The 15291-nt window shown below is 44.6% G+C and overlaps 1 protein-coding gene across 1 annotated transcript; it reads right to left on the minus strand.

Annotated features, from left to right (window-relative positions):
* Positions 1-1957: 1957 nt before the first annotated feature.
* LOC109902753 (epoxide hydrolase 4) lies at positions 1958-14612 on the minus strand. Its single transcript, XM_020499380.2, has 7 exons — positions 14150-14612; positions 12925-13010; positions 9277-9434; positions 6650-6778; positions 4997-5100; positions 4523-4671; positions 1958-3331 (listed from the first exon to the last, which is right to left on the minus strand). Exons 1-7 carry the CDS (start codon positions 14390-14392, stop codon positions 3091-3093), a joined length of 1110 nt encoding a protein of 369 aa, XP_020354969.1. The 5' UTR covers positions 14393-14612; the 3' UTR covers positions 1958-3090.
* Positions 14613-15291: the final 679 nt, after the last annotated feature.

Raw genomic sequence — 15291 nt, forward strand, 5'->3', positions numbered from 1 at the left:
CTTACTGACAAAAGCAACATAAAGGTTGAGAATTAAAGAGATAAACCTACACCACAGGCTGTAATGATGCTGACATGCAATCAATTACCATACAGTAAGAATCTTTGTGGACTCCATTTAATCACATCTGTTACAATTCCATGTTGCACAATAACATAATAATAAGGAAGGTACAAGGGCATGAAGTAATGGCAAACATAGCTTTTCAATATGCTGCAAAAACACCTATATGTCTCATTCTATGTCTCATTCTATGCACTCACTACATGGTTATGTTTTGAGAAAACCAAACAAAAATACAAAACAAGTCTTGAATGTTAGAAAGAACTTGGGCTGGTATCTAATGTCCTTGTCATCAGGATATTCATTCCTTGGACCATGTTGATCATGTTGAGCTTCGTGTATGAGAAGTGGAATTTCGATAGCGCCCACTTCATCGGCAATAACAAAGGCAAATGCCATGTCTGCCTTTGTCGCATTTTCTAGAAACAGCAGAAGTTGTCTTGACTTGCTATCGGTGCGTATGTACTTCCCCCGAATTTACTTGTCGACTTCCGTCTACAGTCGACTACTTTCGCATTACCACTCAAACGCGCCCAGTAATTTGTCCACTGTATACATGAATTGTGCAAAGTTAGTTCGTTTCAGTCATGTCTTTGGTCACGTTCACGTGGGTCAAATAAAACACCCTTATGATTGGGTGACAATTGAGCCTCCCACAATGCAGGCGATGGCTGCAGGATGAAATTGGTAAAGAGCAACTGCATAAACTTGCAGTCAAAACTTCATGACATTTGTAAAGTTCATGCAGTCGCAAGTCGGACAATTGTTATCCCCATAAGGCAACACACTTTGGAATTTGAACAAATGTATCCGCTCTAACGTGTCAAATGGCTGTTTTCATTCAAATCCGTAATGTATCATGGATAAATAGATCAATCAGTCAGTCAGCAGTTGCCTACACTGTCGGCTGCAATGTTGAACAAGACCATAATACCATTTCAATTGAATTTCTTTGCAAGTAACATGATTGCTGTGCCAGGTGACATAGGGAAAATGTACTTTTACCAAAATGCATGAATATAAATGGGAATTAAATGTCGTACTGTGTACGGGGTTGGCGCCCCCCTTGGGTTGTGCCGTGGCAGAGATCTTTGTGGGCTATACTCGGCCTTGTCTCAGGATGGTAAGTTGGTGGTTGAAGATATCCCTCTAGTGGTGTGGGGGATGTGCTTTGGCAAATTGGGTGGGGTTATATCCTTCCTGTTTGGCCCTGTCCGGGGGTATCATTGGATGGGGCCACAGTGTCTCCTGACCCCTCCTGTCTCAGCCTCCAGTATTTATGCTGCAGTAGTTTATGTGTCGGGGGGCTAGGGTCAGTTTGTTATATCTGGAGTACTTCTCCTGTCTTATCCGGTGTCCTGTGTGAATTTAAGTATGCTCTCTCTAATTCTCTCTTTCTCTCGTAGGACCATGCCTCAGGACTACCTGGCATGATGAATCCTTGCTGTTCCCAGTCCACCTGGCTGTGCTGCTGCTCCAGTTTCAACGGTTCTGCCTGTGATTATTATTTGACCATGCTGGTCATTTATGAACATTTGATCATCTTGGCCATGTTCTGTTATAATCTCCACCCGGCACAGCCAGAAGAGGCCTGGCCACCCCTCATAGCCTGGTTCCTCTCTAGGTTTCTTCCTAGGTTTTGGCCTTTCTAGGGAGTTTTTCCTAGCCACCGTGCTTCTACACCTGCATTGCTTGCTGTTTGGGGTTTTAGGCTGGGTTTCTGTACAGCACTTTGAGATGTCAGCTGATGTATGAAGGGCTATATATGATAGATATATTTGATTTGTGTAGTAAATGCTCATATTGCATTTGATTTCTCCAAACAAATAAATAAAACACAGTAAACTATTTTGAGGGATTGGCATATCTAAACCAGGCCAATCTAATTTTAATAATGTTCTGATATAATGACAGGGCTGGTTCTGTGACACAGCAGGCATGCAAATTGTCACGTTGTGTCTGTCATCCATACAGTCAATAGTCTATTCAGTAGGTCAGTTAAAAAGATTGACAATGGCTCCCCAGGCTTCACATTATAGTTTATTTGCTTAAAAAATCTAAATGGTGCAGACCTGGCTCAGTGGATTTCAAAATGCAGTGTGTAGGAAGAGATTCAAAAAAGTGTACAATATTGAACCATCACTGTTGTTCTATACAGGAATTCTCAAATATCTGAGTAAATAATCAAAAAAATACAAAAATAACAATATTTTCCATAAGACAACGCTACCTGATAGAGAAGGTCTGTGGTTCCGTCCCAAATGACACCCTATTCCCTGTAAAGTGCACTACTTTTCAAAAGCAGTGCACTAAATAGGGAACAGGGTGCCATTTGGGACAGAGACAAGGGTGTGGGACAAGAGGGATCCCAAAGGATTGTGTCCAAAATAGTGAGGAGCAATCCAGTGACACATATAGCAGACAAACGCCACAGTTCAACCTCAGAAGACATGGCACAATTTTACAACGCCGCAAAACATTATACAACATTACATTAAAAGGCACCACACAATACAAACTCACAAGGAGATTTTGCCACACATTTGTAATGTTGTAACCTACAAACTTTAAGGCGGATGTCATGTGCAAAAGAGTACTGAATGTGTCAAACATACTACTGTACTACTCAGTGTCCTCTCAATAAAATGTGCTTTTTTTCTCTTTCACTTTCTTTTGACATTAAAAAAAATATCTGAAATGTGCAAAGATTTAAAGAATGATTGCATTGTCATTATATTGGTTGGTTTTTCACAGGAATATTCCAGGCTTCTAGTGGTAGGGGTGGCTGGTGGGGATGGAGGGAGTGAAGGAGTGAAGGAGGGAAAAGGCCCCGTTCTATGGTAGGGGTGGCTGGTGGGGAGGGAGGGAGTGAAGGAGGGAGGAGGCCCTGTTTTAATGTGTGTCCCAAATGGCACCCTATTCTCTATATAGTGCACTGCTTTTGACCAGGACCCGTAGGGCTCTGGTCAGAAGTAGGTCACTGTATAGGAAGAAATTGTGCCATTTGGGATATAGACCTAGCTAGATTCAGTTCCTGTAGGTTTTGCGGCCCTCTCCCTCTTTGAGGAAGGTCCATATGAGTGTGTTGACGATGTCAGGCTGGTCCTGCTGTAGCCAGTGGCTGGCCCCGGAGATGATGTTGAGTCGGAAGTGATTCCTGATGTAGACACGGCACGCCTCAGCCATTTCCTGCTCCAGGAAGGCATCTCTCTCACCCCACAACAACAACACCGGGGACTTGACATCATTCTGGCTGAGTGGGAGGGAACTGTGGAGAGAATATTAATAACAGACCTGAGATGAGTTGCTTAAAACTGGTTAAACTCAATCATATGAGGTGCTATACAGATCTGAGATGGGTTGCTTATATGAAACTGGTTAGAGTAAACACTCGCATTCCATCATGATGTAGACAAGTTTAATATTTTCATGTGCTATCCATGTTACCTGTGGAGAAAGCATGATCAGATCTGAAATGGTTTGGGGACAATTCCATTTCTACTCAGTCAATTATGGAAGTAAACTGAAAATTTGAATTTCCCACATTAAAAAGCAACGCATCTGAGAACCAGAAAACTGGTTTAATGCAGACTTGATGTCCAGCATTCACATGGTATCCATGTATGTTACCTGTATTGTAAACTTGTGGAGAGGCTAATTGAATAATAGATTTATAGAATATGTTTCTCACGCTAATTGATAATGTGTCAGTGACATTCATATTATATTATTCCGAGCAGAATAAAATATGCTGTTCTGTTCTGACAGACACTGGCTGGCTGCTTAAGGAAGAAGAGCAGATGGTGGAGTCAGTCATGCATGTACAGTTCACATGTGAAAAACACATGTACTCTCTGATGCTGGGTGAGAGAGAGAGAGAGAACAAGAGAGAGAACGAGAGAGAGAGAAAACAAGAGAGAGAGAGAACAAGGGAGAGAGAGAACAAGAGAGAGAACGAGAGAGAAAGAACAAGAGAGAGAGAGAGAGAGAGAGAGAGACCCACCGAGAATAACAGAGTGCCAGAGATGACATTGTATCAACCCGGAATTATCCAGGCTTTCTCTTATTCATTATAGGAGTCAACTTGTCAAAGACAAGCAACACAAAAACAACTAACAGAATACATTATTCTAAAGCCCAATTATTTCTCATCATGTAGTCTGATTCCAAGACCTCTGTACGTATTACACAACCACTGAGTTTTCATAAGAGGAACTTATTTTTGAATGTACTGTAGTAGTACACTTTCATCAAAACAGCATTTACAACACAAGAGGGCGCTAATGATTCACATTATCATAAGGCGCTTGAAGTAATACCGTATCTCAAATGAGGGTACACAACAATGGTGGTCAGCTACGATATGTTCAATGGGCATGTCATACATAAGTAGGGATGCCCACAGGAGACCAAATACAGAGCTCACTAATTAACAATTTCATTGGTTCATAATCTTAACCTGAAGACATTCCTGTAGTAGTTGAGGGCCCCGGTGAGGGCCCCTGGCTGGGAGAAGGCGTAGAGATAGGCCTCCATGTCCTCTGCAGTGAGCCATCGACCCTTCCTCCCAATCCCTGTACTACGGCTGGTGAACAGACCTTTCAGTGCCTACAGTACAGAGGGGACAGAAGGACACACTGGGTGAGTGTGTGTGTGTGTGTTTCCGGATGTGCTCAAGGTGTGATTTGAGCTGGATGGCACACACAGACAAGGTCGCTTATGTGACTGTCACAGTAATACAGGATGTATGAGGCTCTATACATGCCATGGCGGCTGTGTCTATAAATTATCGCCATTCACAGACTCTTTGAGGCACAACCTTCACAACAAGAATCCCCTCCCCTTCGACATACACAAAGGCAACTTCCTGTTGCCTGGAGCAGTTCTGTATGTTTCACCTTGAGGTCACTCAAACACATGCAACATGCTTCACCTTGAAATCATTGATGGAGAGCATGAGCTCTGGGAAGCGAGACAGCTGGAAGAAGAAGAAGTAGCTGGACTTGAGCAGCTGACTGGGATGACGCAGGGCATAATCTAGAAATATGGAGGAAAGAGGAGAGGAGAGAAGACAGAGGGAGAGTGGAGGGCAGGAGAGGAGGGAAGAAAAAGACGGGAGAACAGGAGAGAAAAGAGGAGAGGGAGAGAAGGGCAGGAGAGGAGAGAGGTAGGGAGAGGAGAGAACAGAAGAGAAAAGAGCAGAGGGAGAAGAGGGCAGGAGAGGAGAGAGGGAGAGGATAGGAGAGAGGCAGGGAGAGGAGAGAACAGAAGAGAAAAGAGCAGAGGGAGAAGAGGGATGGAGAGGATAGGAGAGAGGTAGGGAGAGGAGAGAACAGAAGAGAAAAGAGCAGAGGGAGAAGAGGGCAGGAGAGGAGAGAGGGAGAGGATAGGAGAGAGGAGGGTAGGAGAGGAGAGAACAGAGGAAAGAAAAGAGGAGAAAGGAGGGAGGGAGAGACAGGAGGGGAGAAGAGGATATGAGAGAAAAGAGGAGCGGGTGAGAGGGAAAAGAGGAAAATAAGACAAAAAAGAGGATGAGAAAAAGTTACAAAATAAACACTTGCATACCACTTGAAATTAAGCAATGTTTTGGGCATGTATTCTAAGTGGCATGTAAGTATGGATGTTAATCAAGAGACGAATCCAGGGTAGTTGCTAGGGAGAGAGAGGCTGTGGATGTCTGCCAGTGACCTCCCCTCTATCCTCTCCTCTCATTTCTAGCCAGCTGCTCCAGCTCCATATTAAAGCACTACTGTATAATTACCTCCTCCATCTTCCCCTCAATGAAGGAGACTTAGGAACTACCAGATGGATGCAGCAAACACTGAATGGGGGTAATAATACCTCACAATTAAAGATGGTAATCTCTAATTAGCACAAGGAGGAAGAGGAGGTTTCTCTCACATCCGATTGATTTAATAATTGTATATTTGTGACATACAGTAGGCTGTTTCATCTGTTGTTCATCCAAGGATGGTGATGGTGATGACGTACCAGTTAACACAGAGGGATGGGGGCAGTTCAGGACAATGACGTTCCAGGGACTAGTCGATTGGTGTATTCAGTCCACAGTGTATTCACCAATGTAGTCCCTGTCATTTTATGCTAAACTAATTTACTTTGCAAAACTGAAACTTGAAAACAGAGGGAAGTTAGGACATACCACCGAAGACAGATGGATGGGGGCAGTTTAGGACATACCGCCGAAGACAGATGGATGGGGGCAGTTTAGGACATACCGCCGAAGACAGATGGATGGGGGCAGTTTAGGACATACCGCCGAAGACAGATGGATGGGGGCAGTTTAGGACATACCACCGAAGACAGATGGATGGGGGCAGTTTAGGACATACCACCGAAGACAGATGGATGGGGGCAGTTTAGGACATACCACCGAAGACAGATGGATGGGGGCAGTTTAGGACATACCACCGAAGACAGATGGATGGGGGCAGTTTAGGACATACCACTGAAGACAGAGGAGTGGTGGCAGTTTAGGACATACCACTGAAGACAGATGGATGGGGTCAGTTTAGGACATACCACTGAAGACAGATGGATGGGGGCAGTTTAGGACATTAGGACATACCACTGAAGACAGATGGATGGGGGCAGTTTAGGACGATGAGTTTGGTGACCATCTCGGGGTAGTGGATGGCGAACAGCCAGGCGATGGTTCCTCCCCAATCATGGCCGACCAGGTGACATCTGTTGTAACCTGAGGAGAGATGGAGTGAAGTCTGAGTGTGTGTGTGTGTGTGTGTGTGTGTGTGTGTGTGTGTGTGTGTGTGTGTGTGTGTGTGTATTTGTCCAGCCCCATTCATACACCTTCTTGGAGTTGAGTCTCCTTGCCAAGATACAGTATCTCCGGAAGTAGAACAATCCTCTTACAGTGTGCAATGTGAACAATGTGATGCCTGATTATTCAGCTTATTAGTCATCTTCTTGGTCAGCTTATAGGGAACAACTGAGCCAGTCTGGTGTACAAGTGCGACAGAGGAAGTTTCGGGCAGAAGTCTGGCATAATGAATATAATATGACCACAACTCATCTTGTTTGTTTAAAAAAGGTCAATATTTTGCCTGCAAAGAAAATCATTGTCAGTTGTACTGCTATTTGAAATATCAGTCTGACAAGGTGAGGGATACTGGTGTTACACAGACACAGAGGACCCCAGGTCTGAGTGGATGCTTCCTGTTTCACTGAGTGATAGAGAGCGTGCTCCGTGCTGCCTGCTGCCAGCCTGCTGCCAGGCTGGGGGCTCTGTAGTTAGTGTGTATCAGCACGACGACCCATGGTCAGTCACCATGAGTCAGAGTAAGCCTGTCATGTCCTGCTGTGTTGTAGGCCCACAGGGTGTTCACAGGCTGTCCAGTCCACACAGTATTACAACGAGAAACAAGTTTAACTTTGACTCAGCTCAGGACACCAGGCTGTGTCACCCTTTCTCTTTGTTCCCATGGAGAGATGTTTCATAATATGGGTAGTCATGGTCCCTAAAGTGTCTATCCCCGAATCAGAGTGGGCATGATTTGTTTCAACTTCCATCATATATACAGTGGGGCAAAAAAGTATTTAGTCAGCCACCAATTGTGCAAGTTCTCCCACTTAAAAAGATGAGAGGCCTGTAATTTTCATCATAGGTACACTTCAACTATGACAGACAAAATGAGAAGAAAAAAAGAAATCAAGAAAATCACATTGTAGGATTTTTAATGAATTTATTTGCAAATGATGGTGGAAAATAAGTATTTGGTCAATAACAAAAGTTTATCTCAATACTTTGTTATATACCCTTTGTTGGCAATGACAGAGGTCAAACGTTTTCTGTAAGTCTTCACAAGGTTTTCACACTGTTGCTGGTATTTTGGCCCATTCCTCCATGCAGATATCACTGCTCTAGAGGAGGTTTTGGGGCTGTTGCTGGGCAACACGGACTTTCAACTCCCTCCAAAGATTTTCTGTGGGGTTGAGATCTGGAGACTGGCTAGGCCACTCCAGGACCTTGAAATGCTTCTTACGAAGCCACTCCTTCGTTGCCCGGGCGGTGTGTTTGGGATCATTGTCATGCTGAAAGACCTGGCCACGTTTCATCTTCAATGCCCTTGCTGATGGAAGGAGGTTTTCACTCAAAATCTCACGATACATGGCCCCATTCATTCTTTCCTTTACACTGGTCAGTCGTCCTGGTCCCTTTGCAGAAAAACAGCCCAAAAGCATGATGTTTCCACCCCCATGCTTCACAGTAGGTATGGTGTTCTTTGGATGCAACTCAGCATTCTTTGTCCTCCAAACACAAAGACAGTGTTTTTACCAAAAAATGTATATTTTGGTTTCATCTGACATTCTCCCAATCTTTGCTAACTTCAGACGGACCTGGACATGTACTGCTTAAGCAGGGGGACACGTCTGGCACTGCAGGATTTGAGTCCCTGGCGGCGTAGTGTGTTACTGATGGTAGGCTTTGTTACTTTGGTCCCAGCTCTCTGCAGGTCATTCACTAGGTCCCCCCGTGTGGTTCTGGGATTTTTGCTCACCGTTCCTGATCATTTTGACCCCAAGGGATGAGATCTTGCGTGGAGCCCCAGATCGAGGGAGATTATCAGTGGTCTTGTATGTTTTCCATTTCCTAATAATTGCTCCCACAGTTGATTTCTTCAAACCAAGCTGCTTACCTATTGCAGATTCAGTCTTCACAGCCTGGTGCAGGTCTACAATTTTGTTTCTGGTGTCCTTTGACAGCTCTTTGGTCTTGGCCATAGTGGAGTTTGGAGTGTGACTGTTTGAGGTTGTGGACAGGTGTCTTTTATACTGATAACAAGTTCAAACAGGTGCCATTAATACAGGTAACGGGTGGAGGACAGAGGAGCCTCTTAAAGAAGAAGTTACAGGTCTGTGAGAGCCAGAAATCTTGCTTGTTTGTAGGTGACCAAATACTTATTTTCTACCTAAATTTGCAAATAAACTCATAAAAAAAAAATCCTACAAGGTGATTTTCTGGATTTTTTTTCTAATTTTGTCTGTCATAGTTGAAGTGTACCTATGACGAAAATTACAGGCCTCTCTCATCTTTTTAAGTGGGAGAACTTGCACAATTGGTGGCTGACTAAATACTTTTTTTGCCCCACTGTACATCTGTCTCCGTGTGTATTTCTGCATAAACTACATAAACATGGATATAAAACACAGAAAAATGTTGTGGTTGTCCACTCTTACCTAGGTATTCGACAATGTCCTTGACGTCTGTGACCAGGTAATCAAAGCGGTAGCTCTCTGTGGATGACGGCAAGTCGGACTCCCCATAACCTCGCATGTCAATGGCCACCACACGGAACTCACTCTTAAACTCACGCAGCTGGTGGCGCCAGGAAAACCTGGGGGCAGGTGGACAGAGAGAGAGACACAAGAACCATCTTAGTCTTGGTGAGAGGAGAAAGTCACACACACAAGACAGTACTTCATTATTAAACCCCATCTCCACTACGGCAATCAGAAGAGGACATTCAGCATAGTGCACACTGCTAAATAACCACAAACTTCTACCTATGCATATATTCTTCTATAAAAACGCTGTGTGTTTCTCCCTTGAATATACCTACAAAGTTGCTGTATCTTAAACTGTATTATTTCTACTGGCACTCGGCTTCCTTTCATCCCTTCCAAACGGAGTGAAGGTCACCTTTGTATGAACATGACAGATTAAACAACTGAGACATAAACTGAACAAGTTCCACAGACATGTGACTAGTAGAACTGGAATAATGTGTCCCTGAACAAAGGGGAGGTCAAAAGTAACAGTCAGTATCTGGTGTGGCCACCAGCTGCATTAAGTACTGCAGTGCATCTCCTCCTCATGGACTGCACCAGATTTGCCGGTTCTTGCTGTGAGATGTTACCCCACTCTTCCATCAAGGCACCTGCAACTTCCCAGACATTTCTGGGGGGAATGGCCCTAGCCCTCACCCTCCGATCCAACAGGTCCCAGACGTGCTCAATGGGATTGAGATCCGGGCTCTTCGATGGCCATGGCAGAACACTGACATTCCTGTCTTGCAGGAAATCATGCACAGAACGAGCAGTATGGCTGGTGGCATTGTCATGCTGGTGGGTCATGTCAGGATGAGTTGGCAGGAAGGGTACCACATGAGGGAGGAGGATGTCTTCCCTGTAACGCACAGCGTTGAGATTGCCTGCAATGACAACAAGCTCAGTCTGATGATGCTGTGACACACCGCCGCAGACCAAGACAGACCCTCCACCTCCTATTCGATCCCACTCCAGAGTACAGGCCTCGATGAAACGCTCATTTCTTAGACGATAAACGCAAATCCGTCTATCACCCCTGGTGACACAAAACCCCTACTCGTCAGTGAAGAGCACTTTTGCCAATCCTGTCTGGTCCAGTGACGGTGGGTTTGTGTCCATAGGTGATGTTGTTGCCAGTGATGTCTGGTGAGGGCCTGCCTTACAACAGGCCTACAAGCCCTCAGTCCAGCCTCTCTCAGCCTATTGCGGACAGTCTGAGCACTGATGGAGGGATTGCGCGTTCCTGGTGTAACTCGGGCAGTTGTTGCCATCCTATACCTGTCCCGCAGGTGTGATGTTCAGATGTACGGATCCTGTGCAGGTGTTGTTACATGTGGTCTGTCACTGAGAGGACAATCAACTGTCCCTCCTGTCTCCCTGTGGCGCTGTCTTAGGCATCTCACAGTAATGACATTGCAATTTATTGCCCTGGCCACATCTGCAGTCCTCATGCATCCTTGCAGCATGCCTAAGGCACGTTCACGCAGATGAGCAGGGACACTGGGCATATTGTTTTTCAGAGTCAGTAGATAGGATGCTAAAGAGGCCTAAGTTTTCAGAACTGTGACCTTAATTGTCTATGGTCTATAAGCTGTTAGTTTCTTAATGACCGTTCCACAGGTGCATGTTCATTAATTGTTTATAGGTCATTGAACAAGCATGGGGAACAGTGTTTAAACCCTTTATAATGAAGATCTGTGAAGTTATATGGATTTTTACAAATTATGTTGGAAAGACCGGGTCCTTTTCTTGCTGAGATTTTTAATGTGAATGTTCTTTTCCCCAATTCTAATCCGCTCAATCATAGTGGAGAGCAAAAGCTCTCTAATTGAAGATCTTGTCTGATGTGGATCTATCTGCTGTGGACTGGAGGCGGAGGCTCCTCAGAGCTCAAATCCCCACAGAGGAGCACAAGGCCTGACTGGGGTTCTGTTGAGTCAGGATAAGAGCTGGGCCCTGGTCAAAAGTAATGCACTACAGGGAATACAGTGCCATTTGTGACATAGTTCTGGAGCAGAGAAACCCCATATCTTAGAATATAGATGAGGTTTAAAATAACACAGGCACTTCCAGTTCCTTCACAGCCTTTCACCCCACCTTGCACCCCAATCACCCACACAAAAAGCCCCACTCTATTCTGAGTGATAAGGGAAACTTGAGTTTAGCACTTTTTAAACACTGAATTAAGTGAGAGAAGAAAGTCGTAAGTGGAAGAGAGTCTGTCTGTCCAGCCAGCACGGCAGAGAGAGACGCTACGTCCCAAATGGCACACTAATTCTATAAATGCACTACTTTTGACCAGGACCCATATGGCTCTGGTCAAAAGTAGTGCACTATATACGGAATAGGGTGCCATGTGGGACACATTCAGAGTTCATCATGGATTCCTGTGCAGTAGATGGGCAGTGAGGCGGAATAGACCCAAGAAGACCGTTAATTAAGCTCGGTCCTGTCCTTTCTGCTGCTCCGTGAGTTCCATGAGATATGGACTAGCTTACAGCACTTGACAACCTCTTAATTTAGCCCCATTCCAGAGGTCGACCTCACTACTACACTCCATATCATTTTTTATGAAACAAGGTGGAAAGAGTAACAAGGAACTTCAGAGCCTTAGCTATCCTAATAAGCAATAAAGTCTAATAGGAATGTTGTAATTGAAGAATCACATAGTATGAAGACCCCAACTGAGATATGGTCTTTTGATGCAGAAGTAATGTACAGCAGAGTGTTGGTTACATGATACAGTACTGTTGTGTGGGATCGATACAGTAGTTATGGGATTGGTGGTTTTTCTTGTTGTTGGTATTATTATTACCACTTTTTTGTGATATCCAATTGGTAGTTACAGTCTTGTCCCATCGCTGCAACTCCAGTAAGGACTCAGGAGAGGCGAAGGTCGAGAGCCGTGCATCCTCCAAAACACGACCACTCCAAGTCGCACTGACTCTTGACACAGTGTTCGCTTAAGCCGGAAGCCAGCTGCACCAATGTGTTGGAAGAAACACAGTACAGCTGGCGACCGAAGTCAGCATGCATGCGCCTGGCCGCCACTAGGATTCGCAGGAGCCCAATGGGACAAGGACATCCCAGCCGGCCAAACCCTCCCCTAACCTGGACGACGCTGGGCCAATTGTGCACCCGCTGGGACATGGGTCTCCCAGTCGCAGTCATCTGCGACACAGCCCGGGATCGTACCCGGATCTGTAGTGACACCTCTAGCACTGCGATGCAGTGCCTTAAACTGCTGCGCCACTCGGGAGACCCCGGGGTCAGTGTTTCATGGGGGTCCTGGTTAGTTAGTTTGCAAAGGAGCTCCTTTCCAAAATGCTTTCTCAGCATAAAAACACAAAAATAAAACAAATGAACTGGCCAGGCAATACCAATACATTAGTTGAGTCTCTATGGGCCTGTTTCCTGGACACAGATTAAGCCTAGTTGAGAATTTCAATTGAAAGTGCCTTTCAGTCCAGAACTAGGCTTAATCTGTGTCCGGGTTGAAACACCAGCCCTTTATGTGTGTATAATATGCAGACGCACTGTGTAGTCTAGATGTCTTACCAGAACTCTGGGAAGCCATGCAAAAACAGCATGAGCGGTTTCCCTCTCTCTCCAGCAGCGACATAGTGAAACCTCAGACCAGACTCCTGAGAATAAAGATGGAGACGGAAGACAGATCAGTCAGTCACCAGGGACACACTGTTATATGTCAACACTTCCCTGATCACTATCACGTGGGCTCTTACTGTCTGCTGGTCTCTGGTTGTGTCCCAAATGACACCCTATTCCCTATATAGTGCACTACTATGGGCTCTGGTCGAAAGTAGTGCACTACATAGGGAATATGATGCCATTTGGGACGTAGTGCACTCTGTGACATAAAACTCTCATCCTCCAACAATGCTGTGTGCTTTATGGCGCTGTAAAGCAGGGATAGAACAGGGAGAGAGCAGGGCCATCCCATAAACTCAGCCCTGGCCTGCCTTCTGTCTGGTCATTCCAGTATGATGCATTCTTTATATTATGAAATCAATCTGTCACTAACATTTATAGCCAATTCTATTCAAATTATTGTGAATTCATGTTGCAATGGTATGTAGAATAGGTTGTTCTTATGGTCTACCCGTTGAGTAAAGTGTGGATAATATGCATGGACTACCTACTTTATCTAATTTCTGATTTAATAACATTGTCTAGATCAAGCGTTTTCTGGCCAAATGTAGCTACTTACTGGCACAAAGTTAAATCGCACAGGTTACTTAATAATATAGGGGATTGTTCTTACAACTGAACTGCCACATTGTTATTGTGAGCATGCGTTCATGCTATGTGAATCCTATAAGGGATAATGTGTTGCTAAATAAACATTTAAACGAAAAATACAAATGAAATGTGAATCTACAGTTTATAGCACCTTTAATCTTGGTATTCGTATGAAATCGTGACATTTGTCACCAATTACTATTGCTGCTGCTATAGGGGACTGTCCGTTCAGCACTACCTACCTCTGAGGCTTGAGCGCATATACAGAGACAGTAGATTGGTATAATAACAGAAGCCTACACTGCAAATATATCTGCATATGGCGTTTCGCTGAAATTCCCCCCAAATAAAACAGATGCCCCACGATTTTCACGTACCCTGCAGGACTATTCGAATTGATTTAAATTCTACAAGCACACTAGATACATACGGAATTACCTAAACAGACCTCTCACGCACACAAAAGGCTATTTCCCAATCTCAAATGGGCTCCCTCTCACGTGCAATGTAAAGTGTGCCATACCTTTATTCTAACGTAACAGTGGGTTCCCAAGGACGTGTCATTCAAGCAAGCAGGGGGAGTTTCGCGAATTCCCCACTGAAAGGTGGCTGACGGCCTTAAAATGATGCTCCACCAAAGTTTCAGCAGCGCTACGGCAGTGCAGAGGGCACAATAACCGTATATCAACGACCAATACCCTAAAACTCGGATCTTCAGCGTGAGTCTGATTGTAAACAGGAGCAAGTTGTTGAGCACTCTCGCCATCTTTACATTACTCAGGTAAAACAACGCAGATCACGTCACCTACCTATTGATATATTAATTAGTTAATTATCTTGAAATATCACTCATCGTTATCCGGTAGCTCCGCTAACAGCGCATCTGCTTGTCCTGTCGATCTGCGGCTGTACTAGGGAGGATCCCTGAATGAAATGTTCAAGGGGGGGAGCAGTACGTCAGAACTCACGCGTGCGTGTGATGACAGCAGATAGGATGTTACATTTGAGATGGGTGTTTAACGCTTCTATTCTTTTAATCTAAAAGCCTAGAAATTAATCTGAGAAAAATATGAGACGCCACGTCACCTCCAAAACAGATTCGTTTCTGAAACCTTTTCCACGTGTTTAGACTACAAAATAAGAGAGGTGAATGAGCAAGTGCGTGACTCAGACTGACCTAGGGACATGATTGAGAGACCTAGAGCTCTCTGGGATTAATGGTGAATGACAGTTAATGCCTCAAGGGAAGAAAATGGTGATCTGACTCCTAGGGCTGTAATCCACTGCTCAATCCAAGGGTGATGGATGCTGATATGGGAAGTATGAATGTAAAAAGTTAATGTACAGGACTGACTCTCAGTGAGTGAATAGCTATTATTGCAGTATACTAGCATGCAGTTGGAAAATTGCTAAAATTAACACTAAATTGAGGCATTGAGTCCAGCTTGTCTTGTCAAATCTCAGTCACTGAACAAATGCAAGTGTGTAGATCTGAATGTGCACTCTGTTTTCAAGTATTGTGTCATCTTTTTGTTGTAATGAAGACTTTCTGGATATCCTCCTTGGACTGGCTGATCGTTAGTGCTGGACTTGGGCAGGAGCCCCCCGGAACAGCAGCTAATGGGGATCTCTAATATATACAAATACAAGTACCGGCATCTAAAA

This window comes from Oncorhynchus kisutch, linkage group LG13 (assembly GCF_002021735.2).
Source record: "Oncorhynchus kisutch isolate 150728-3 linkage group LG13, Okis_V2, whole genome shotgun sequence".
Lineage (NCBI taxonomy): Eukaryota > Metazoa > Chordata > Actinopteri > Salmoniformes > Salmonidae > Oncorhynchus > Oncorhynchus kisutch.

Bases quoted from the DNA above. Each gene is read 5' to 3' on its own strand.
- LOC109902753 (XM_020499380.2), bottom strand. From the start codon at position 14,392: ATGGCGAGAGTGCTCAACAACTTGCTCCTGTTTACAATCAGACTCACG. The intron at 5,101-6,649 runs GTATGTCCTAAT...CCATATTTCTAG, and splicing joins CCATCCATCTGTCTTCAGTG to ATTATGCCCTGCGTCATCCC. The intron at 3,332-4,522 runs GTTAAGATTATG...TTCTCTCCACAG, and splicing joins TACTACAGGAATGTCTTCAG to TTCCCTCCCACTCAGCCAGA.